The sequence below is a fragment of the Cheilinus undulatus genome, linkage group 14 (genome assembly GCF_018320785.1).
Source record: "Cheilinus undulatus linkage group 14, ASM1832078v1, whole genome shotgun sequence".
Lineage (NCBI taxonomy): Eukaryota > Metazoa > Chordata > Actinopteri > Labriformes > Labridae > Cheilinus > Cheilinus undulatus.
The window spans coordinates 48768900-48794223 of record NC_054878.1 but is presented as its reverse complement, the minus strand read 5'-3'; the positions used below and the strand labels follow the sequence as shown (position 1 = coordinate 48794223).

The 25324-nt window shown below is 38.6% G+C and overlaps 1 protein-coding gene across 1 annotated transcript in view; it reads right to left on the bottom strand.

Annotated features, from left to right (window-relative positions):
- Nucleotides 1–25013, bottom strand: part of LOC121521416 (NACHT, LRR and PYD domains-containing protein 3-like) — a 38267-nt gene extending 13254 nt beyond the window's left edge. The window contains exons 1-8 of the mRNA XM_041805386.1: nt 24794–25013; nt 21025–21112; nt 20725–20820; nt 20520–20615; nt 1752–1847; nt 1547–1642; nt 1015–1093; nt 684–888 (exon numbers count right to left, since the gene is read on the bottom strand). Coding sequence (XP_041661320.1) covers nt 684–888; nt 1015–1093; nt 1547–1642; nt 1752–1847; nt 20520–20615; nt 20725–20820; nt 21025–21104 — 748 coding nt within the window. The 5' untranslated portion in view covers nt 21105–21112; nt 24794–25013. The remainder of the gene's footprint in view (nt 1–683; nt 889–1014; nt 1094–1546; nt 1643–1751; nt 1848–20519; nt 20616–20724; nt 20821–21024; nt 21113–24793) is intronic.
- Between the last annotated feature and the right edge of the window lie 311 nt (nt 25014–25324).

Sequence of the window (25324 nt, the reverse complement as noted above, 5' to 3'; positions counted from 1 at the left end):
TCTGAGTCACAGAGCGAAGACTGTAACTTCCAGAACTTTTCACATGAATAAGAATACACAAATATGATGGAAGCAGATTTAGTAAAGCCTTATAAATAAAGACATGTCAATGGTTTAGCCTACGCTTTGATAGAGAAGGCCAGCCAACTCGATCATACAGGGTACAATGATGAGTTAAGGACGTAAGGTTCGGTTAGGTCCATCGGCTTCAGCAGAAGAAATCAGCTGAAGAAAAATAAAAAGTGCTGTATTTATACGAGCCAGCTTGGTTTTTGGCTCATTTTGACCTTAATGTTGTTAAATCATGCAGCGCAGCTTTACCCGTCTGTGGTGCTGTGAAGCCTAGTTTCCCCAGTTTCTGTGTTCTGTTTAAAGGGGCAGTGTCACTGAAACCACTGAAACCACTGAAACCATTAGAGCCTAATGGCACCACTATTGCAAAGAACTCCTACAACAACCCAACCCCAGAAATACTGAATGATCCTTTAAACATTTAGATTATTAAACCTGGAGCACTGGTAACCTGGTGGTTTCTATGGGGATGTTGTTCTTGATATGGGTGGCTTGGTTTAATATCCAGCCTGGGACTCCTCAACACCCCCCCCCCCCCCCCCCCCCCACGCCGTCCTGCCTGTCTGAATAAAACACTGATTAATACATCTGATCTGATCAAATCCCCTCACTGCTCTGTAGACAGTCGGCCAGCTGCTCCTGCTTCATCCTCCTCAGGAAGTACAGCGTGATCTTCAGAAACGCCTCTCTGCTGCTCCTCCTCTGCTCCTCCTCCTCATCATCCAGTACTAAGCATTCTGGGTAATCTGGACTCAGAACTCTCTTGATCTTCTTCAGCTCACTCTTCACAAAGTGGACAATATTCTGCTCCAGGAGCTGGAACAGAACAGAATATATGAACCTGAGCTTGAACAGTGTTTAGGAAGGGGATGAACATACTCTATAAACTTAACTGAAGTTCAAAGCTAACTTCTTGTTGTAAGCTGTTGTACTTTTACTCACCATAAAAATGGAGTCCAGCTGGGTTTGCTGGCCCCAGGTAGACTGACCAATGGGAGCGTCTGATCCCTGCTGCTGATCTCTGTAGAATAAACACAGTATGAAGTATGGACATGATTTAACACACAGTTTAGATAGCTTTAGTGAAAAAGAACTGCCACCCGTCCCAACAAACACAGACACGTGTGAGAAAGCTCTGAATGCTGCAGAGACTTTGGTTTATGATAATAGAAAATAGATACACAAAGGAAAGTCCTTGGAAAATGCCTGTTATGAAGCTTGCTGTGATGATCTCTCCTTTTCCCGAGAGGCTCCTGGCCGCAGACATCAGACATCCGTAACCTACGTCCCCACTAAAAACGCCGCACGTGGGCTTTGCTAGCATCTCCCAGAATCCATCTGCATGTTTAATATCCTTATTACTGATAATTTACTGGTCTGATATCAGAACTCAGCTCCCCAAACATGAGTCCAAGAAGACGACGTGATCAGAACAAAGACATCAAACCTCAGTAGAGACCGTTTCTGTTCTTACTTCAGTAGACCAGACTGACGCCCGTCTCTGAAGGATAGAGGTTCACCAATAGACCGATCACTGCTGAAGGACTCCCAGCTGGGAGCAGGTCCAGGTCTGCATGTAGAAGGACATTTAACACAAACACATGTTAGCACAGCAATAAAAGATGCTAACAGGTAGAATTATTAAACGTTCCTCAGAACTACAGACGTTAATATCTGACCTCTGAGAGTCAGACTGATGTCCATCATGAAACTCAACAAATCTTTGAACGGATGCGTCACTTTTGAAGGACACACAGCTGGGAGCAGGTCCAGGTCTGTAAGAAGGACATTTAACACAAACACAACACGCTAGTACAGCAATAAAACATGCTAAAAGGTAGAACTCTGTAACCCTCAGGTATCTCTTTAATTTACTACCTTTTAAAGCTATTAAGGACAAAAACATCCACTTTTCTGAAAAATGAAACCATAACATTGCAGAATACAAGATGCATGCAATGGCTACGAGATCAAAAAATGTGGTTTGAATGGGAGTCAGTGGGACATTTTTGTCCTTAATGGCTCTAAAGGTAGTACATTTTAAATCAGATGCTACACCCTGGTTTCATTAACCCTGGTTTCATTAACACTGGTTTCATTGACACAGGTTTCATTAACCCTGGGTTCATTAACCCTGGTTTCATTAACCTGGTTTCATTAATCCTGGTTTCATTTATCCTGGTTTCATTAATCCTGGTTTCATTAATCCTGGTTTCATTAACCCTGGTTTCATTAATCCTGGTTTCATTAATCCTGGTTTCATTTATCCTGGTTTCATTAACCCTGGTTTCATTGACACAGGTTTCATTAACCCTGGGTTCATTAACCCTGGTTTCATTAACCTGGTTTCATTAATCCTGGTTTCATTAATCCTGGTTTCATTAATCCCTGGTTTCATTTATCCTGGTTTCATTTATCCTGGTTTCATTAACCCTGGTTTCATTGACACAGGGTTCATTAACCCTGGTTTCATTGACACAGGGTTCATTAACCCTGGTTTCATTAATCCTGGTTTCATTAATCACTGGTTTCATTAATCCTGGTTTCATTAACCCTGGTTTCATTGACACAGGGTTCATTAACCCTGGTTTCATTGACACAGGGTTCATTAACCCTGGTTTCATTAATCCTGGTTTCATTAATCCCTGGTTTCATTAACCCTGGTTTCATTGACACGGGGTTCATTAACCCTGGTTTCATTAACCCTGGTTTCATTAACCCTGGTTTCATTGACACACAGGGTTCATTAACCCTGGTTTCATTAATCCTGGTTTCATTTATCCTGGTTTCATTAATCCTAGTTTCATTAACCCTGGCTTCATTAATCCTGGTTTCATTAACCCTGGTTTCATTAACCCTGGTTTCATTAATCCTGGTTTCATTAACCCTGGTTTCATTAATCCTGGTTTCATTAACCCTGGTTTCATTGACACAGGGTTCAATAACTCTGGTTTCATTAACCCAGGTTTCATTAATCCTGGTTTCATTTATCCTGGTTTCATTAACCCTGGTTTCATTAACCCTGGTTTCATTAATCCTGGTTTCATTTATCCTGGTTTCATTAATCCTAGTTTCATTAACCCTGGATTCATTAATCCTGGTTTCATTTATCCTGGTTTCATTAATCCTGGTTTCATTTATCCTGGTTTCATTAACCCTGGTTTCATTAACCTGGTTTCATTAATCCTGGTTTCATCAATCCCTGCTTTCATTTATCCTGGTTTCATTAATCCCTGGTTTCATTAATCCTGGTTTCATTAACCCTGGTTTCATTGACACAGGGTTCATTAACCCTGGTTTCATTGACACAGGGTTCATTAACCCTGGTTTCATTAATCCTGGTTTCATTAATCACTGTTTTCATTTATCCTGGTTTCATTAACCCTGGTTTCATTGACACAGGGTTCATTAACCCTGGTTTCATTGACACAGGGTTCATTAACCCTGGTTTCATTAATCCTGGTTTCATTAATCCCTGGTTTCATTGACCCTGGTTTCATTGACACAGGGTTCATTAACCCTGGTTTCATTAACCCTGGTTTCATTAATCCTGGTTTCATTAACCCTGGTTTCATTAATCCTGGTTTCATTAACCCTGGTTTCATTAACCCTGGTTTCATTAATCCTGGTTTCATTAACCCTGGTTTCATTAACCCTGGTTTCATTTATCCTGGTTTCATTAACCCTGGTTTCATTGACACAGGGTTCATTGTGTTTCATTGACACAGGGTTCATTAACCCTGGTTTCATTAATCCTGGTTTCATTAATCCTAGTTTCATTAATCCTGGTTTCATTAACCCTGGTTTCATTAATCCCTGGTTTCATTAACCCTGGTTTTATTGACACAGGGTTCATTAACCCTGGTTTCATTAATCTTGGTTTCATTAACCCTGGTTTCATTGACACAGTGTTCCTTAACCCTGGTTTCATTGACACAAGGTTCATTAACCCTAGTTTCATTAATCCTGGTTTCATTAATCCCTGGTTTCATTAACCCTGGTTTCATTGACACAGGGTTCATTAACCCTGGTTTCATTAATCCTGGTTTCATTAACCCTGGTTTCATTGACACACAGGGTTCATTAACCCTGGTTTCATTAATCCTGGTTTCATTTATCCTGGTTTTATTAATCCTAGTTTCATTAATCCTGGCTTCATTAATCCTGGTTTCATTAATCCTGGTTTCATTTACCCGGGTGTCATTAACCCTGGTTTCATTAAACCTGGTTTCATTAATCCTGGTTTCATTAATCCTGGTTTCATTAACCCTGGTTTCATTAACCCTGGTTTCATTTATCCTGGTTTCATTTATCCTGGTTTCATTAACCCTGGTTTCATTGACACAGGGTTCATTAACCCTGGTTTCATTGACACAGGGTTCATTAACCCTGGTTTCATTAATCCTGGTTTCATTAATCACTGGTTTCATTAATCCTGGTTTCATTAACCCTGGTTTCATTGACACAGGGTTCATTAACCCTGGTTTCATTGACACAGGGTTCATTAACCCTGGTTTCATTAATCCTGGTTTCATTAATCCCTGGTTTCAATAACCCTGGTTTCATTGACACAGGGTTCATTAACCCTGGTTTCATTGACACAGGGTTCATTAACCCTGGTTTCATTAATCCTGGTTTCATTAATCACTGGTTTCATTTATCATGGTTTCATTAACCCTAGTTTCATTGACACAGGGTTCATTAACCCTGGTTTCATTAACCCTGGTTTCATTAATCCCTGGTTTCATTAACCCTGGTTTTATTGACACAGGGTTCATTAACCCTGGTTTCATTAACCCTGGTTTCATTTATCCTGGTTTCATTAACTCTGGGTTCATTAACCCTGGTTTCATTGACACACAGGGTTCATTAACCCTGGTTTCATTAATCCTGGTTTCATTTATCCTGGTTTCATTAATCCTAGTTTCATTAACCCTGGCTTCATTAATCCCTGGTTTCATTAACCCTGGTTTCATTAACCCTGGTTTCATTAATCCTGGTTTCATTAACCCTGGTTTCATTAATCCTGGTTTCATTAACCCTGGTTTCATTGACACAGGGTTCAATAACTCTGGTTTCATTAACCCAGGTTTCATTAATCCTGGTTTCATTTATCCCGGATTCATTAACCCTGGTTTCATTAACCCTGGTTTCATTAATCCTGGTTTCATTTATCCTGGTTTCATTAATCCTAGTTTCATTAACCCTGGATTCATTAATCCTGGTTTCATTTATCCTGGTTTCATTAATCCTGGTTTCATTTATCCTGGTTTCATTAACCCTGGTTTCATTAACCCTGGTTTCATTAACCTGGTTTCATTAATCCTGGTTTCATTAATCCCTGGTTTCATTTATCCTGGTTTCATTAATCCCTGGTTTCATTAATCCTGGTTTCATTAACCCTGGTTTCATTGACACAGGGTTCATTAACCCTGGTTTCATTGACACAGGGTTCATTAACCCTGGTTTCATTAATCCTGGTTTCATTAATCACTGTTTTCATTTATCCTGGTTTCATTAACCCTGGTTTCATTGACACAGGGTTCATTAACCCTGGTTTCATTGACACAGGGTTCATTAACCCTGGTTTCATTAATCCTGGTTTCATTAATCCCTGGTTTCATTAACCCTGGTTTCATTGACACAGGGTTCATTAACCCTGGTTTCATTAACCCTGGTTTCATTAACCCTGGTTTCATTAACCCTGGTTTCATTAATCCTGGTTTCATTAACCCTGGTTTCATTAACCCTGGTTTCATTAATCCTGGTTTCATTAACCCTGGTTTCATTAACCCTGGTTTCATTTATCCTGGTTTCATTAACCCTGGTTTCATTGACACAGGGTTCATTGTGTTTCATTGACACAGGGTTAATTAACCCTGGTTTCATTAATCCTGGTTTCATTAATCCTAGTTTCATTAATCCTGGTTTCATTAACCCTGGTTTCATTAATCCCTGGTTTCATTAACCCTGGTTTTATTGACACAGGGTTCATTAACCCTGGTTTCATTAATCTTGGTTTCATTAACCCTGGTTTCATTGACACAGTGTTCCTTAACCCTGGTTTCATTGACACAAGGTTCATTAACCCTAGTTTCATTAATCCTGGTTTCATTAATCCCTGGTTTCATTAACCCCGGTTTCATTGACACAGGGTTCATTAACCCTGGTTTCATTAATCCTGGTTTCATTAACCCTGGTTTCATTGACACACAGGGTTCATTAACCCTGGTTTCATTAATCCTGGTTTCATTTATCCTGGTTTTATTAATCCTAGTTTCATTAATCCTGGCTTCATTAATCCTGGTTTCATTAATCCTGGTTTCATTTACCCGGGTGTCATTAACCCTGGTTTCATTAAACCTGGTTTCATTAATCCTGGTTTCATTAACCCTGGTTTCATTAATCCTGGTTTCATTAACCCTGGTTTCATTGACACAGGGTTCAATAACTCTGGTTTCATTAACCCAGGTTTCATTAACCCTGGTTTCATTTATCCTGGTTTCATTAACCCTGGTTTCATTAACCCTGGTTTCATTTATCCTGGTTTCATTTATCCTGGTTTCATTAATCCTAGTTTCATTAACCCTGGCTTCATTAATCCTGGTTTCATTTATCCTGGTTTCATTAATCCTGGTTTCATTTATCCTGGTTTCAATAACCCTGGTTTCATTAACCCTGGTTTCATTAACCCTGGTTTCATTGACACAGGGTTCATTAACCCTGGTTTCATTAATCCTGGTTTTATTAATCCCTGGTTTCATTAACCCTGGTTTCATTGACACAGGGTTCATTAACCCTGGTTTCATTAATCCTGGTTTCATTAATCCTAGTTTCATTAATCCTGGTTTCATTAACCCTGGTTTCATTAACCCTGGTTTCATTAATCCTGGTTTCATTTAGCCTGGTTTCATTAACCCTGGTTTCATTAATCTTGGTTTCATTAACCCTGGTTTCATTGACACAGGGTTTATTAACCCTGGTTTCATTGACACAAGGTTCATTAACCCTAGTTTCATTAATCCTGGTTTCATTAATCCCTGGTTTCATTAACCCTGGTTTCATTGACACAGGGTTCATTAACCCTGGTTTCATTAATCCTGGTTTCATTAACCCTGGTTTCATTGACACACAGGGTTCATTAACCCTGGTTTCATTAATCCTGGTTTCATTTATCCTGGTTTTATTAATCCTAGTTTCATTAACCCTGGCTTCATTAATCCTGGTTTCATTAATCCTGGTTTCATTTACCCGGGTGTCAATAACCCTGGTTTCATTAAACCTGGTTTCATTAATCCTGGTTTCATTAATCCTGGTTTCATTAACCCTGGTTTCATTAACCCTTGTTTCATTAATCCTGGTTTCATTTATCCTGGTTTCATTAACCCTGGTTTCATTAACCCTGGTTTCATTAATCCTGGTTTCATTTATCCTGGTTTCATTAATCCTAGTTTCATTAACCCTGGATTCATTTATCCTGGTTTCATTAATCCTGGTTTCATTAACCTGGGTTAAATTGACCCTGGTTTCATTTATCCTGGTTTCATTAACCCTGGCTTCATTAATCCTGGTTTCATTAATCCTGGTTTCATTTATCCTGGTTTCAGTAACCCTGGTTTCATTGACACAGGGTTCATTAACCCTGGTTTCATTGACACAGGGTTCATTAATCCTGGTTTCATTAATCCTGGTTTCATTAATCCTGGTTTCATTTATCCTGGATTCATTAACCCTGGTTTCATTGACACAGGGTTCATTAACCCTGGTTTCATTAATCCTGGTTTCATTAATCCCTGGTTTCATTAACCCTGGTTTTATTGACACAGGGTTCATTAACCCTGGTTTCATTAACCCTGGTTTCATTAACCCTGGTTTCATTAACGCTGGTTTCATTGACACACAGGGTTCATTAACCCTGGTTTCATTAATCCTGGTTTCATTTATCCTGGTTTCATTTATCCTGGTTTCATTAATCCTAGTTTCATTAACCCTGGTTTCATTAATCCTGGTTTCATTAATCTTGGTTTCATTAATCCTGGTTTCATTAACCCGGATGTCATTAACCCTGGTTTCATTAACCCTGGTTTCATTAACCCTGGTTTCATTTATCCTGGTTTCATTAATCCTAGTTTCATTAACCCTGGCTTCATTAATCCTGGTTTCATTAATCCTGGTTTCATTTACCCGGGTGTCATTAAGCCTGGTTTCATTAAACCTGGTTTCATTAATCCTGGTTTCATTAACCCTGGTTTCATTAACCCTGGTTTCATTAATCCTGGTTTCATTAATCCTGGTTTCATTAACCCTGGTTTCATTAACCCTGGTTTCATTAATCCTGGGTTCATTAACCCTGGTTTCATCAACCCTGGTTTCATTAATCCTGGTTTCATTAACCCTGGTTTCATTAATCCTTGTTTTATTAACCCTGGTTTCATTGACACAGGGTTCAATAACTCTGGTTTCATTGACACAGGGTTCATTAACCCTGGTTTCATTAATCCTGGTTTCATTAACCCTGGTTTCATTAATCCTGGTATCATTTATCCTGCTTTCATTGACACAGGGTTCATTAACCCTGGTTTCATTAATCCTGGTTTCATTAACCCTGGTTTCATTAATCCTGGTATCATTTATCCTGGTTTCATTGACACAGGGTTCATTAACCCTGGTTTCATTAATCCTGGTTTCATTAACCCTGGTTTCATTAATCCTGGTATCATTTATCCTGGTTTCATTAACCCTGGTTTCATTAATCCTGGTTTCATTAATCCTGGTTTCATTTATCCTGGTTTCATTAATCCTAGTTTCATTAATCCTGGTTTCTTTAATCCTGGTTTCATTTATCCTGGTTTCATTAACCCTGGTTTCATTAATCCTGGTTTCATTAACCCGGGTTTCATTGACACAGGGTTCAATAACTCTGGTTTCATTAACCCAGGTTTCATTAACCCTGGTTTCATTTATCCTGGTTTCATTAACCCTGGTTTCATTAACCCTGGTTTCATTTATCCTGGTTTCATTTATCCTGGTTTCATTAATCCTAGTTTCATTAACCCTGGCTTCATTAATCCTGGTTTCATTTATCCTGGTTTCATTAATCCTGGTTTCATTTATCCTGGTTTCAATAACCCTGGTTTCATTAACCCTGGTTTCATTAACCCTGGTTTCATTAACCCTGGTTTCATTGACACAGGGTTCATTAACCCTGGTTTCATTAATCCTGGTTTTATTAATCCCTGGTTTCATTAACCCTGGTTTCATTGACACAGGGTTCATTAACCCTGGTTTCATTAACCCTGGTTTCATTAATCCTAGTTTCATTAATCCTGGTTTCATTAACCCTGGTTTCATTAACCCTGGTTTCATTAATCCTGGTTTCATTTAGCCTGGTTTCATTAACCCTGGTTTCATTAATCTTGGTTTCATTAACCCTGGTTTCATTGACACAAGGTTCATTAACCCTGGTTTCATTGACACAAGGTTCATTAACCCTAGTTTCATTAATCCTGGTTTCATTAATCCCTGGTTTCATTAACCCTGGTTTCATTGACACAGGGTTCATTAACCCTGGTTTCATTAATCCTGGTTTCATTAACCCTGGTTTCATTGACACACAGGGTTCATTAACCCTGGTTTCATTAATCCTGGTTTTATTAATCCTAGTTTCATTAACCCTGGCTTCATTAATCCTGGTTTCATTAATCCTGGTTTCATTTACCCGGGTGTCATTAACCCTGGTTTCATTAAACCTGGTTTCATTAATCCTGGTTTCATTAATCCTGGTTTCATTAACCCTGGTTTCATTAACCCTGGTTTCATTAATCCTGGTTTCATTTATCCTGGTTTCATTAACCCTGGTTTCATTAACCCTGGTTTCATTAATCCTGGTTTCATTTATCCTGGTTTCATTAATCCTAGTTTCATTAACCCTGGATTCATTTATCCTGGTTTCATTAATCCTGGTTTCATTAACCTGGGTTAAATTGACCCTGGTTTCATTTATCCTGGTTTCATTAACCCTGGCTTTTTTAATCCTGGTTTCATTAATCCTGGTTTCATTTATCCTGGTTTCAGTAACCCTGGTTTCATTGACACAGGGTTCATTAACCCTGGTTTCATTGACACAGGGTTCATTAATCCTGGTTTCATTAATCCTGGTTTCATTAATCACTGGTTTCATTTATCCTGGATTCATTAACCCTGGTTTCATTGACACAGGGTTCATTAACCCTGGTTTCATTAATCCTGGTTTCATTAATCCCTGGTTTCATTAACCCTGGTTTTATTGACACAGGGTTCATTAACCCTGGTTTCATTAACCCTGGTTTCATTAACGCTGGTTTCATTGACACACAGGGTTCATTAACCCTGGTTTCATTAATCCTGATTTCATTTATCCTGGTTTCATTTATCCTGGTTTCATTAATCCTAGTTTCATTAACCCTGGTTTCATTAATCTTGGTTTCATTAATCTTGGTTTCATTAATCCTGGTTTCATTAACCCGGATGTCATTAACCCTGGTTTCATTAACCCTGGTTTCATTAACCCTGGTTTCATTAATCTTGGTTTCATTAATCCTGGTTTCATTAACCCTGGTTTCGTTAACCCTGGTTTCATTAATCCTGGGTTCATTAACCCTGGTTTCATTAACCCTGGTTTCATTAATCCTGGTTTCATCAACCCTGGTTTCATTAATCCTGGTTTTATTAACCCTGGTTTCATTGACACAGGGTTCAATAACTCTGGTTTCATTGACACAGGGTTCATTAACCCTGGTTTCATTAATCCTGGTTTCATTAACCCTGGTTTCATTAATCCTGGTATCATTTCTACTGGTTTCATTGACACAGGGTTCATTAACCCTGGTTTCATTAATCCTGGTTTCATTAACCCTGGTTTCATTAATCCTGGTTTCATTTATCCTGGTTTCATTGACACAGGGTTCATTAACCCTGGTTTCATTAGTCCTGGTTTCATTAACCCTGGTTTCATTAATCCTGGTATCATTTATCCTGGTTTCATTAACCCTGGTTTCATTAATCCTGGTTTCATTAATCCTGGTTTCATTTATCCTGGTTTCATTAATCCTAGTTTCATTAATCCTGGTTTCTTTAATCCTGGTTTCATTTATCCTGGTTTCATTAACCCTGGTTTCATTAATCCTGGTTTCATTTATCCTGGTTTCATTGACACACAGGGTTCATTAACCCTGGTTTCATTAATCCTGGGTTCATTAACCCTGGTTTCATTAATCCTGGTTTCATTTATCCTGGTTTCATTAATCCTAGTTTCATTAACCCTGGCTTCATTAATCCTGGTTTCATTAATCCTGGTTTCATTTACCCGGGTGTCATTAAGCCTGGTTTCATTAAACCTGGTTTCATTAATCCTGGTTTCATTTATCCTGGTTTCATTAACCCTGGTTTCATTAACCCTGGTTTCATTGACACAGGGTTCATTAACCCTGGTTTCATTAACCCTGGTTTCATTAATCCTGGTTTCATTAACCCTGGTTTCATTAACGCTGGTTTCATTGACACACAGGGTTCATTAACCCTGGTTTCATTAATCCTGGTTTCATTTATCATGGTTTCATTAATCCTAGTTTCATTAACCCTGGCTTCATTAATCTTGGTTTCATTAATCCTGGTTTCATTAATCCTGGTTTCATTAACCCAGGTTTCATTAATCCTGGTTTTATTAACCCTGGTTTCATTGACACAGGGTTCATTAACTCTGGTTTCATTGACACAGGGTTCATTAACCCTGGTTTCATTAATCCTGGTTTCATTAACCCTGGTTTCATTAATCCTGGTATCATTTATCCTGGTTTCATTAACCCTGGTTTCATTAATCCTGGTTTCATTAATCCTGGTTTCATTTATCCTGGTTTCATTAATCCTAGTTTCATTAATCCTGGTTTCATTAATCCTGGTTTCATTAATCCTGGTTTCATTAATCACTGGTTTCATTTATCCTGGTTTCATTAACCCTGGTTTCATTAATCCTGGTTTCATTTATCCTGGTTTCATTGACACACAGGGTTCATTAACCCTGGTTTCATTAATCCTGGTTTCATTTATCCTGGTTTCATTAATCCTAGTTTCATTAACCCTGGCTTCATTAATCCTGGTTTCATTAATCCTGGTTTCATTTACCCGGGTGTCATTAACCCTGGTTTCATTAAACCTGGTTTCATTAATCCTGGTTTCATTAACCCTGGTTTCATTAACCCTGGTTTCATTAATCCTGGTTTCATTTATCCTGGTTTCATTAACCCTGGTTTCATTAACCCTGGTTTCATTAATCCTGGTTTCATTTATCCTGGTTTCATTAATCCTAGTTTCATTAACCCTGGATTCATTAATCCTGGTTTCATTAATCCTGGTTTCATTAACCTGGGTTAAATTGACCCTGGTTTCATTTATCCTGGTTTCATTAACCCTGGCTTCATTAATCCTGGTTTCATTAATCCTGGTTTCATTTATCCTGGTTTCAATAACCCTGGTTTCATTGACACACAGGGTTCATTAATCCTGGTTTCATTGACACAGGGTTCATTAACCCTGGTTTCATTAATCCTGGTTTCATTAATCACTGGTTTCATTTATCCTGGTTTCATTAACCCTGGTTTCATTGACACAGGGTTCATTAACCCTGGTTTCATTGACACAGGGTTCATTAACCATGGTTTCATTAATCCTGGTTTCATTAATCCCTGGTTTCATTAACCCTGGTTTCATTGACACAGGGTTCATTAATCCTGGTTTCATTAACCCTGGTTTCATTAACCCTGGTTTCATTAATCCTGGTTTCATTAACCCTGGTTTCATTAACCCTGGTTTCATTGACACACAGGGTTCATTAACCCTGGTTTCATTAATCCTGGTTTCATTTATCCTGGTTTCATTAATCCGGGTGTCATTAACCCTGGTTTCATTAACCCTGGTTTCATTAATCCTGGTTTCATTAATCCTGGTTTCATTAACCCTGGTTTCATTAACCCTGGTTTCATTAATCCTGGGTTCATTAACCCTGGTTTCATTAATCCTGGTTTCATTAACCCTGGTTTCATTAATCCTGGTTTCATTAACCCTGGTTTCATTAATCCTGGTTTCATTAATCCTGGTATCATTTATCCTGGTTTCATTAACCCTGGTTTCATTAATCCTGGTTTCATTAATCCTGGTTTCATTTATCCTGGTTTCATTAATCCTAGTTTCATTAATCCTGGTTTCTTTAATCCTGGTTTCATTTAGCCTGGTTTCATTAATCACTGGTTTCATTTATCCTGGTTTCATTAACCCTGGTTTCATTAATCCTGGTTTCATTTATCCTGGTTTCATTGACACACAGGGTTCATTAACCCTGGTTTCATTAATCCTGGTTTCATTTATCCTGGTTTCATTAATCCTAGTTTCATTAACCCTGGCTTCATTAATCCTGGTTTCATTAATCCTGGTTTCATTAACCTGGGTGTCATTAACCCTGGTTTCATTAAACCTGGTTTCATTAATCCTGGTTTCATTAACCCTGGTTTCATTAACCCTGGTTTCATTAATCCTGGTTTCATTTATCCTGGTTTCATTAACCCTGGTTTCATTAACCCTGGTTTCATTAATCCTGGTTTCATTTATCCTGGTTTCATTAATCCTAGTTTCATTAACCCTGGATTCATTAATCCTGGTTTCATTAATCCTGGTTTCATTAACCTGGGTTAAATTGACCCTGGTTTCATTTATCCTGGTTTCATTAACCCTGGCTTCATTAATCCTGGTTTCATTAATCCTGGTTTCATTTATCCTGGTTTCAATAACCCTGGTTTCATTGACACAGGGTTCATTAATCCTGGTTTCATTGACACAGGGTTCATTAACCCTGGTTTCATTAATCCTGGTTTCATTAATCACTGGTTTCATTTATCCTGGTTTCATTAACCCTGGTTTCATTGACACAGGGTTCATTAACCCTGGTTTCATTGACACAGGGTTCATTAACCCTGGTTTCATTAATCCTGGTTTCATTAATCCCTGGTTTCATTAACCCTGGTTTCATTGACACAGGGTTCATTAACCCTGGTTTCATTAACCCTGGTTTCATTAATCCTGGTTTCATTAACCCTGGTTTCATTAACCCTGGTTTCATTGACACACAGGGTTCATTAACCCTGGTTTCATTAATCCTGGTTTCATTTATCCTGGTTTCATTAATCCGGGTGTCATTAACCCTGGTTTCATTAACCCTGGTTTCATTAATCTTGGTTTCATTAATCCTGGTTTCATTAACCCTGGTTTCATTAACCCTGGTTTCATTAATCCTGGGTTCATTAACCCTGGCTTCATTAATCTTGGTTTCATTAATCTTGGTTTCATTAATCCTGGTTTCATTAACCCTGGTTTCATTAATCCTGGTTTCATTAATCCTGGTTTCATTAATCTTGGTTTCATTAACCCTGGTTTCATTAATCCTGGGTTCATTAACCCTGGTTTCATTAATCCTGGTATCATTTATCCTGGTTTCATTAACCCTGGTTTCATTAATCCTGGTTTCATTAACCCTGGTTTCATTGACACAGGGTTCAATAACTCTGGTTTCATTGACAAAGGGTTCATTAACCCTGGTTTCATTAACCCTGGATTCATTAATCCTGGTTTCATTAATCCTGGTTTCATTAACCTGGGTTAAATTGACCCTGGTTTCATTTATCCTGGTTTCATTAACCCTGGCTTCATTAATCCTGGTTTCATTAATCCTGGTTTCATTTATCCTGGTTTCAATAACCCTGGTTTCATTGACACAGGGTTCATTAACCCTGGTTTCATTAACCCTGGTTTCATTAACCCTGGCTTCATTAATCCTGGTTTCATTAATCCTGGTTTCATTTATCCTGGTTTCAATAACCCTGGTTTCATTGACACAGGGTTCATTAACCCTGGTTTCATTGACACACAGGGTTCATTAACCCTGGTTTAATTAATCCTGGTTTCATTTATCCTGGTTTCATTAATCCTAGTTTCATTAACCCTGGTTTCATTAATCTTGGTTTCATTAATCTTGGTTTCATTAATCCTGGTTTCATTAACCCGGGTGTCATTAACCCTGGTTTCATTACACCTGGTTTCTTTAATCCTGGTTTCATTAATCCTGGTTTCATTAACCCTGGTTTCATTAACCCTGGTTTCATTAATCCTGGGTTCATTAACCCTGGTTTCATTAACCCTGGTTTCATTAATCCTGGTTTCATTAACCCTGGTTTCATTAATCCTGGTTTTATTAACCCTGGTTTCATTGACACTGGTTTCAATAACTCTGGTTTCATTGACACAGGGTTCATTAACCCTGGTTTCATTAATCCTGGTTTCATTAACCCTGGTTTCATTAACCCTGGTTTCATTAACCCTGGTTTCATTAACCCTGGTTTCATTTATCCTGGTTTCATTAATCCTGGTTTCATTGACACACAGGGTTCATTAACCCTGGTTTCATTAATCCTGGTTTCATTTATCCTGGTTTCATTAATCCTAGTTTCATTAACCCTGGCTTCATTAATCCTGGTTTCATTTATCCTGGTTTCATTTACCCGGGTGTCATTAACCCTGGTTTCATTAAACCTGGTTTCATTAATCCTGGTTTCATTAATCCTGGTTTCATTAACCCTGGTTTCATTAACCCTGGTTTCATTAATCCTGGTTTCATTTATCCTGGTTTCATTAACCCTGGTTTCATTAACCCTGGTTTCATTAATCCTGGTTTCATTTATCCTGGTTTCATTAATCCTGGTTTCATTGACACAGGGTTCATTAACCCTGGTTTCATTAATCCTGGTTTCATTAACCCTGGTTTCATTAATCCTGGTTTCATTTATCCTGGTTTCATTAACCCTGGTTTCATTAATCCTGGTTTCATTAATCCTGGTTTCATTTATCCTGGTTTCATTAATCCTGGTTTCATTAATCCTGGTTTCTTTAATCCTGGTTTCATTAACCCTGGTTTCATTAACCCTGGTTTCATTAACCCTGGTTTCATTAACCCTGGTTTCATTTATCCTGGTTTCATTAATCCTGGTTTCATTGACACACAGGGTTCATTAACCCTGGTTTCATTAATCCTGGTTTCATTTATCCTGGTTTCATTAATCCTAGTTTCATTAACCCTGGCTTCATTAATCCTGGTTTCATTAATCCTGGTTTCATTTACCCGGGTGTCATTAACCCTGGTTTCATTAAACCTGGTTTCATTAATCCTGGTTTCATTAACCCTGGTTTCATTAACCCTGGTTTCATTAATCCTGGTTTCATTTATCCTGGTTTCATTAACCCTGGTTTCATTAACCCTGGTTTCATTAATCCTGGTTTCATTTATCCTGGTTTCATTAATCCTAGTTTCATTAACCCTGGATTCATTAATCCTGGTTTCATTAATCCTGGTTTCATTAACCTGGGTTAAATTGACCCTGGTTTCATTTATCCTGGTTTCATTAACCCTGGCTTCATTAATCCTGGTTTCATTAATCCTGGTTTCATTTATCCTGGTTTCAATAACCCTGGTTTCATTGACACAGGGTTCATTAACCCTGGTTTCATTGACACAGGGTTCATTAACCCTGGTTTCATTAATCCTGGTTTCATTAATCACTGGTTTCATTTATCCTGGTTTCATTAACCCTGGTTTCATTGACACAGGGTTCATTAACCCTGGTTTAATTGACACAGGGTTCATTAACGCTGGTTTCATTAACCCTGGTTTCATTAATCCTGGGTTCATTAACCCTGGTTTCATTAACCCTGGTTTCATTAATCCTGGTTTCATTAACCCTGGTTTCATTAATCCTGGTTTCATTAACCCTGGTTTCATTGACACAGGGTTCAATAACTCTGGTTTCATTGACACAGGGTTCATTAACCCTGGTTTCATTAATCTTGGTTTCATTAACCCTGGTTTCATTAATCCTGGTATCATTTATCCTGGTTTCATTAACCCTGGTTTCATTAATCCTGGTTTCATTAATCCTGGTTTCATTTATCCTGGTTTCATTAATCCTGGTTTCTTTAATCCTGGTTTCATTTATCCTGGTTTCATTAACCCTGGTTTCATTTAACCTGGTTTCATTAACCCTGGTTTCATTTATCCTGGTTTCATTAACCCTGGTTTCATTAATCCTGGTTTCATTTATCCTGGTTTCATTAACCCTGGTTTCATTAACCCTGGTTTCATTAATCCTGGTTTCATTTATCCTGGTTTCATTAATCCTAGTTTCATTAACCCTGGATTCATTAATCCTGGTTTCATTAATCCTGGTTTCATTAACCTGGGTTAAATTGACCCTGGTTTCATTTATCCTGGTTTCATTAACCCTGGCTTCATTAATCCTGGTTTCATTAATCCTGGTTTCATTTATCCTGGTTTCAATAACCCTGGTTTCATTGACACAGGGTTCATTAACCCTGGTTTCATTGACACAGGGTTCATTAACCCTGGTTTCATTAATCCTGGTTTCATTAATCACTGGTTTCATTTATCCTGGTTTCATTAACCCTGGTTTCATTGACACAGGGTTCATTAACCCTGGTTTAATTGACACAGGGTTCATTAACGCTGGTTTCATTAACCCTGGTTTCATTAATCCTGGGTTCATTAACCCTGGTTTCATTAACCCTGGTTTCATTAATCCTGGTTTCATTAACCCTGGTTTCATTAATCCTGGTTTCATTAACCCTGGTTTCATTGACACAGGGTTCAATAACTCTGGTTTCATTGACACAGGGTTCATTAACCCTGGTTTCATTAATCTTGGTTTCATTAACCCTGGTTTCATTAATCCTGGTATCATTTATCCTGGTTTCATTAACCCTGGTTTCATTAATCCTGGTTTCATTAATCCTGGTTTCATTTATCCTGGTTTCATTAATCCTGGTTTCTTTAATCCTGGTTTCATTTATCCTGGTTTCATTAACCCTGGTTTCATTTAACCTGGTTTCATTAACCCTGGTTTCATTTATCCTGGTTTTATTAACCCTGGTTTCATTTATCCTGGTTTCATTAACCCTGGTTTCATTTATCCTGGTTTCATTAAACCTGGTTTCATTAACCCTGGCTTCATTAATCCTGGTTTCATTTATCCTGGTTTCATTAACCCGGGTTTCATTAACCCTGGTTTCATTTATCCTGGTTTCATTAACCGTGGTTTCATTAATCCTGGTTTCATTAATCCTGGTTTCATTAACCCTGGTTTCATTAATCCTGGTTTCATTAACCCTGGTTTCATTAACCCTGGTTTCATTGACACTGGTTTCATTAACCCTGGTTTCTTTAATCCTGGTTTCATTTATCCTGGTTTCATTAACCCTGGTTTCATTAATCCTGGTTTCATTAATCCTGGTTTCATTAACCCTGGTTTCATTGACACAGGGTTCATTAACCCTGGTTTCATTAACCCAGGCTTCATTAACCCAGGCTTCATTAATCCTGGTTTCATTATCCCTGGTTTCATTAATCCTGGTTTCATTAACCCAGGCTTCATTAACCTAGGCTTCATTAATCCTGGTTTCATTTATCCTGGTTTCATTCATCCTGGTTTCATTTATCCTGGTTTCATTAACCCTGGTTTCATTATCCCTGGTTTCATTAATCCTGGTTTCATTAACCCAGGCTTCATTAACCCAGGCTTCATTAATCCTGGTTTCACTAATCCTGGTTTCATTAATCCTGGTTTCATTAACCCTGGTTTCATTTATCCTGGTTTCATTAACCCTGGTTTCATTGACACAGGATTCATTAACCCTGGTTTCATTAATCCTGGTTTCATTTATCCTGGTTTCATTAACCCTGGTTTCATTTATCCTGGTTTCATTAACCCTGGTTTCATTGACACAGGGTTCATTAACCCTGGTTTCATTAATCCTGGTTTCATTAACCCTGGTTTCATTGACACAGGGTTCATTAACCCTGGTTTCATTAACCCTGGTTTCATTAATCCTGGTGTCATTAACCCTGGTTTCATTGACACAGGGTTCATTAACCCTGGTTTCATTAACCCTGGTTTCATTAATCCTGGTTTCATTTATCCTGGTTTCATTAACCCTGGTTTCATTGACACAGGGTTCATTAACCCTGGTTTCATTAATCCTGGTTTCATTAATCCTAGTTTCATTAATCCTGGTTTCATTAACCCTGGTTTCATTAACCCTGGTTTCATTAATCCTGGTTTCATTTAGCCTGGTTTCAGTAACCCTGGTTTCATTAATACTGGTTTCATTAACCCTGGTTTCATTAACCCTGGTTTCATTTATCCTGGTTTCATTTACCCTGGTTTCATTAACCCTGGTTTCATTAATCCTGGTTTCATTAATCCTGGTTTCAGTAACCCTGGTTTCATTAATACTGGTTTCATTAATCCAGGCTTCATTAATCCTGGTTTCATTAATCCTGGTTTCATTAACCCTGGTTTCATTAATCCTGGTTTCATTAATCCTGGTTTCATTAACCCTGGTTTCATTAATCCTGGTTTCATTGACACAGGGTTCATTAACCCTGGTTTCATTAATCCTGGTTTCATTTATCCTGGTTTCATTCATCCTGGTTTCATTTATCCTGGTTTCATTAACCCTGGTTTCATTATCCCTGGTTTCATTAATCCTGGTTTCATTAACCCAGGCTTCATTAACCCAGGCTTCATTAATCCTGGTTTCATTAATCCTGGTTTCATTAACCCTGGTTTCATTAATCCTGGTTTCATTAACCCTGGTTTCATTAATCCTGGTTTCATTAATCCTAGTTTCATTGACACAGGGTTCATTAACCCTGGTTTCATTTATCCTGGTTTCATTAACCCTGGTTTCATTGACACAGGGTTCATTAACCCTGGTTTCATTAATCCTGGTTTCATTAACCCTGGTTTCATTGACACAGGGTTCATTAACCCTGGTTTCATTAACCCTGGTTTCATTAATCCTGGTTTCATTAACCCTGGTTTCATTGACACAGGGTTCATTAACCCTGGTTTCATTAATCCTGGTTTCATTTATCCTGGTTTCATTAATCCTGGTTTCATTAATCCTGGTTTCACTTATCCTGGTTTCATTAACCCTGGTTTCATTGACACAGGGTTCATTAACCCTGGTTTCATTAATCCTGGTTTCATTAATCCTAGTTTCATTAATCCTGGTTTCATTAACCCTGGTTTCATTAACCCTGGTTTCATTAATCCTGGTTTCATTTAGCCTGGTTTCAGTAACCCTGGTTTCATTAATACTGGTTTCATTAACCCTGGTTTCATTTACCCTGGTTTCATTAATCCTGGTTTCATTTACCCTGGTTTCATTAACCCTGGTTTCATTAATCCTGGTTTCATTAATCCTGGTTTCATTAACCCTGGTCCAATGCTGGTGAATCTGATCCCTCAGTGTAAGTTGAAATCTGAATCTTGATGGAGAGTTTCTGTTCTTACTTCAGTAGACCAGACTGACGCCCGTCTCTGAAGGATAGAGGTTCACCAATAGACCGATCACTGCTGAAGGACTCCCAGCTGGGAGCAGGTCCAGGTCTGCATGTAGAAGGACATTTAACACAAACACATGTTAGCACAGCAATAAAAGATGCTAACAGGTAGAATTATTAAACGTTCCTCAGAACTACAGACGTTAATATCTGACCTCTGAGAGTCAGACTGATGTCCATCATGAAACTCAACAAATCTTTGAACGGATGCGTCACTTTTGAAGGACACACAGCTGGGAGCAGGTCCAGGTCTGTAAGAAGAAGGACATTTGGACTCAGTTCAAACCCTTCTCCAGCCTGTCTGCAAACATTCATGCTGTTCTTTAGCCCACATCTGCTCACACTTGCTTCATCACAACACAGAGCTGTTAGTGTGAGTAATGACCGTGGTGTGGTCTGAGTGCTGGTCTTTGAGGTACAGAAGAGTCACGGACAGGCAGAGGTCTCCATCTTACCTCAGAGCTTCAGTCTGGCCTTCATGGTCCCCACACAGAATTCTTTTACAGGGAGGGGCTCCCTCCTCTCTGTGACTCATGGCCCCGCCTCCACAGAAAAACAACAACATGTTCATTAGATTAACATCCCAGAGACACAATAATCAGGACTTACAGAAACCATGTCGGAGCTGCAAACAGGATCTGATGAGCCTGAAATGTGAACCAGCCCTGAAAACCCCTCAGATGTACAATGGTCTGGAAAAGTGTCTGCCCCCTTCCTGGGTTCTTAAAAGTCTGTTTTTAAATGATGAAAGTGAAACAAGCCATCCAAACCTTCCTGGTCCAGTGTGAAAAGGTCACTGCCTGACTCGTTATATCATGAATTATTTGGAGGTAACCACATAACCACCCAGACCTGATCACTGCCAGACCTGATGGATCCAGAATCCTTAACTAGAACCTGTCTGACAGAGAAGGAGGCTAAAAGATCTCCAGGACATCATGGAACCATCTAGAGAAGAACAGATGAGGAACAAGAGACATTTCTAAGGCTTTGGGACTCCAGCCAATCATGCTGAGAGCCGTTACCCACAACTGGAGAAAACTGTGAACAGTGGGGAACTTTCCCAGGAGTGGCCGGCCTACCAACATGACTCCAAGAGAACATGGACGACTCCTCCAGGAGGTCACAGAAGAACCCAGAACCACATCTAAAGACCTGCAGGCCTCACTGACTCAGTTAAGGTTGTAATGGGTTTGAATCTTATATAAGGTGCCAGACAGAGTCACGTCTAACAAATAAGAAATACATGCAAAAATTCTTAATACACTGGAACCCACAGGAAAAGCAGTAAATCACAAGTAAGCAATGTATATAAAACAAACAACTGCAATAAGACTTTTAAAACACCAAAAGAAATCACATTTAACAATTCAGACTCGTCACTGTGGACGTCAGTCAGACTTGGCTCCAGAATAAGCAGCTGTTTCAGGGGATCTCCAGAGTAAAACATTTAAAGAGGATTTCATAGGCTAGGTGTTACTAAAATATACACAATACTTGCAATCAAACGCTATTGTGGGTGTTAAAAAAAAACAAAAATACAACTGAAAACATTTCATAAATAAGATCGTTAATAACATTGCATCAATAAAATATTTCTGTTGTATTATTTTCGGTCAGTCTCATTTGTTTTGGCTGATGGTTCAGTGAATATTTTAAAATGACAAACTTGTGCAATTATTGTGGCTTTTATTTTACTTTCATTAGATTATGTATTTTACTGGCAGTTTCTCTGAGTCACATAGCTTTGTATTTGACATGGTAAGTGTATGAAAACTGTTGGTTCTCTCTGTCTTGTGTGGGCTGTTTTGAGACACGGGTGATGATGAATACATCTACTTAATGTTTCCGCTGATCACCGGAAAATAATCAGAGAAGTACTAAACCACGTTAAAGTGAAGTTTATCAGCCGTCTGTGTGTGACGTAAACAGCTCCGCGTCACGCCAAGTGATGCCATAATCACATGACCCAACAAATCGATACATGAATTCTTTGCCAACACTTTCAATTATCGATTTTTATTGATTTTATCGATACGGTGTTGCGGCCCTGCCGTTGTGGTACAGTGAGAGCACATGAAGACATTAGCTAAGGAGACACGTTTGGTTTCTGAACCAGGCTGTAAACCAGTTTATTTTAGGGTAAAAACAGCTGCTGAACAGCTGATCAGACGGGACTTCTGGTGCTCCTGCAGCCAGCCTCTAGTGGACACTCGCGATACTGCAGTTTTCTGCACTTCTGCATTGGCTTCATTTTTCAGGACCCAAGGTTGCCACTCTGACGTGACCTTAAACAGGACGTTCATGCTGGAAAACCCTCCGATGAGGCTGAATGAAAACTATTCTGCAGAGAAGAATGGGACAACATTCCTCAGTAGTGATGAGAAAGACTCACTGACAGTTATCACTGATGCTTGTTGCGTTTGTTGCTGCCAGGGATGGAACAAGCAGTTATTAGTCATAGGCCCTAATGCAGGAATGTCAGACTCAGTCGCAGCAGGGGCCGGATCCTGAATTTGGGTCTAACCTGAGGACCTAACAGGGTCAAGATTCCCCATAAACCGTCAACCTCATCTTCACCGGTAACACCGCTGTTAAAGGGAAAAACCTAACAGTGATGAAAAATGATTTAGAAATTTTAAAAACAGTAAAAAGTTAAAGTCATGATCTTTAATAGTTCAAGTACAAAACAATAATCAAAATCATGAGTTTTAAAGGTCAAAATATGAGATAAGATTTAAAATCATGAGTCTAAAAGGTCAATATTTGGATTAAAAGTTATAATAAGAAGTTAAAAATGTTAAGATATGAGTAAAGAATATCTAAATCTAGAATTTAAGAAGTGAAAATATGAGATAAAATTCAAAATCAAGAGTTTTCAATATCAGAATTTGGGATAAAATTTAAAATATTGAGTTAAAAAGGTCCAAAGATGAGCTAAAAATGAAAGATTTTGAATAGAAAAGGTCAATATTTGTGATTGAAATTCAAAGTTAGGAGTTGAAAATGTCAAAATGTGAGATCAAATTCAACTTCATGAGTTTAAACCATCAGAATATGACTTAAAATTGTGAATCTAAATGGTGAAAATTTGAGATCAAAGTCAAAATTACAGTTTGAAAAGGTGAAAATATGATATTAAAAGTCAAAAAACCATAACTTTAAATCATAACTGTGAGATGCAAATTAGAAAAAAACAAATGAAAACACAAATGTCTTTTCCCACGTTCCTGACTTTTTATCAGCTCTTTACTATTTCTAATTCTTTGACTTCACACGGATATTTTCAGTCAAGTTTACATTGTTATACTGGAGGAAACCTCAGACTGGTGGACCAGTTATAATAAAAATATGATCTGATCTGGTGGGCCCGGTATAACTGTACCACAGGCCAGATTTGGCCCCCAGGCCTTGAGTTTGACACCCCTGCTCTAATGTTTTCATACAGGGTCAGGGAGGTTTGGATGTTTGTTTCCTTAATAAATAGAATTATCATTTAAAAAGTGTTGTATCAGCTATTTAGTCAGAAAGGGCGGAGCTTTCTCAAACAGGTGAGGCGATAATATGAGAGCACACAGGGAGAAGAAAAATATAATCAGGTCAGAGCAGTCAGAGTAGTGGGCAGGATAGAAATGTGGCAGGATGTGTGTGAGACGTTAGCATCTGGCTGCTGTGAGAAGAGAAGTCAAAGGTCAGCGTCTGCATCCTTACTAGAAGAATGAAAGAGGCTGTTTTCATGGAAATATTTATGATGTGTTTGAAAGAAAAGTGGAAGTGCTGCTGGGTGTCTGTGGTGTCATGAGATCTGTGGTTTTAGATTTGCTGAGTTTGTCTGGTGAAAGGAGGTTGAGTGGTAAAAATGAGTTTAATCCAAAACTGCACATTTTAAAAACAGAAAAGTGCAGCTGCCTTCACAAAGCAGTCCAGAACCCACTCTAGGCGTTATTAGTAATTAAAAGGCATTTACTGTACACAGACAAACACGTTTTCTAAATAGCCAGCGTAGCTACGGCGTACTGGAAGATTTCTGCTCGACCTCAGCTGTCATGGGTGAAAAAAGTCTGAAAACCACTGACGTAAAGAACGAATCATTCAGATGCCAGCCAATTAAAACCAGAAATGAACCAGAAAGCCTGAAAATAAAAGTTCATTAGCCAATCAGCATCCAGAGACTCTAGCACAGTCAGAAAGAGATCCGGATCAGTAGACTTAAAGGACTCTCACCTGCTGGTCTGAGCTCAGCTGACACTCTCCTCGTCTCTCCTCGTGGCTGAGAGGACGCCGTCACTTCCTCACAACAGCCGCTCTCAAACGGAGCAGGTCTACCTGGTTAGGCAAACACAGGGGTGCGTTCGAAAAGTCCAAAAATTACCTCCTAAGTCCTTTCATATTCACTTTTCCTTAACCCCGACGAGAGACGTCACAGGGTCAAGGAAAGGTGGAGTAAGAGGATTGGAAAGAACTGCGGTGAGTAAGGAATCTGACTGCACTTTCTCTAGGAGGATGTTACGGACGTGACGTGTGTTTTTGTGTAAAAACTACAATTTAACGTTGATGGACTACAAAATTAGCAACTTCCGCTCGGTGCGTTCTCTGTGTTTTGTGCTGTGAACGCTAAAACGTCAGAGATATGAGCTCAGTAAGATTTTTATATCTAAAGTCTCTTCAGGAAGAGGAACTGTGAACATCTAGACCAGCAGAAACCTTTCTCTTAATCTGAACTTTCTAAGATGAATAATGTTCAAGTCCTTTAGT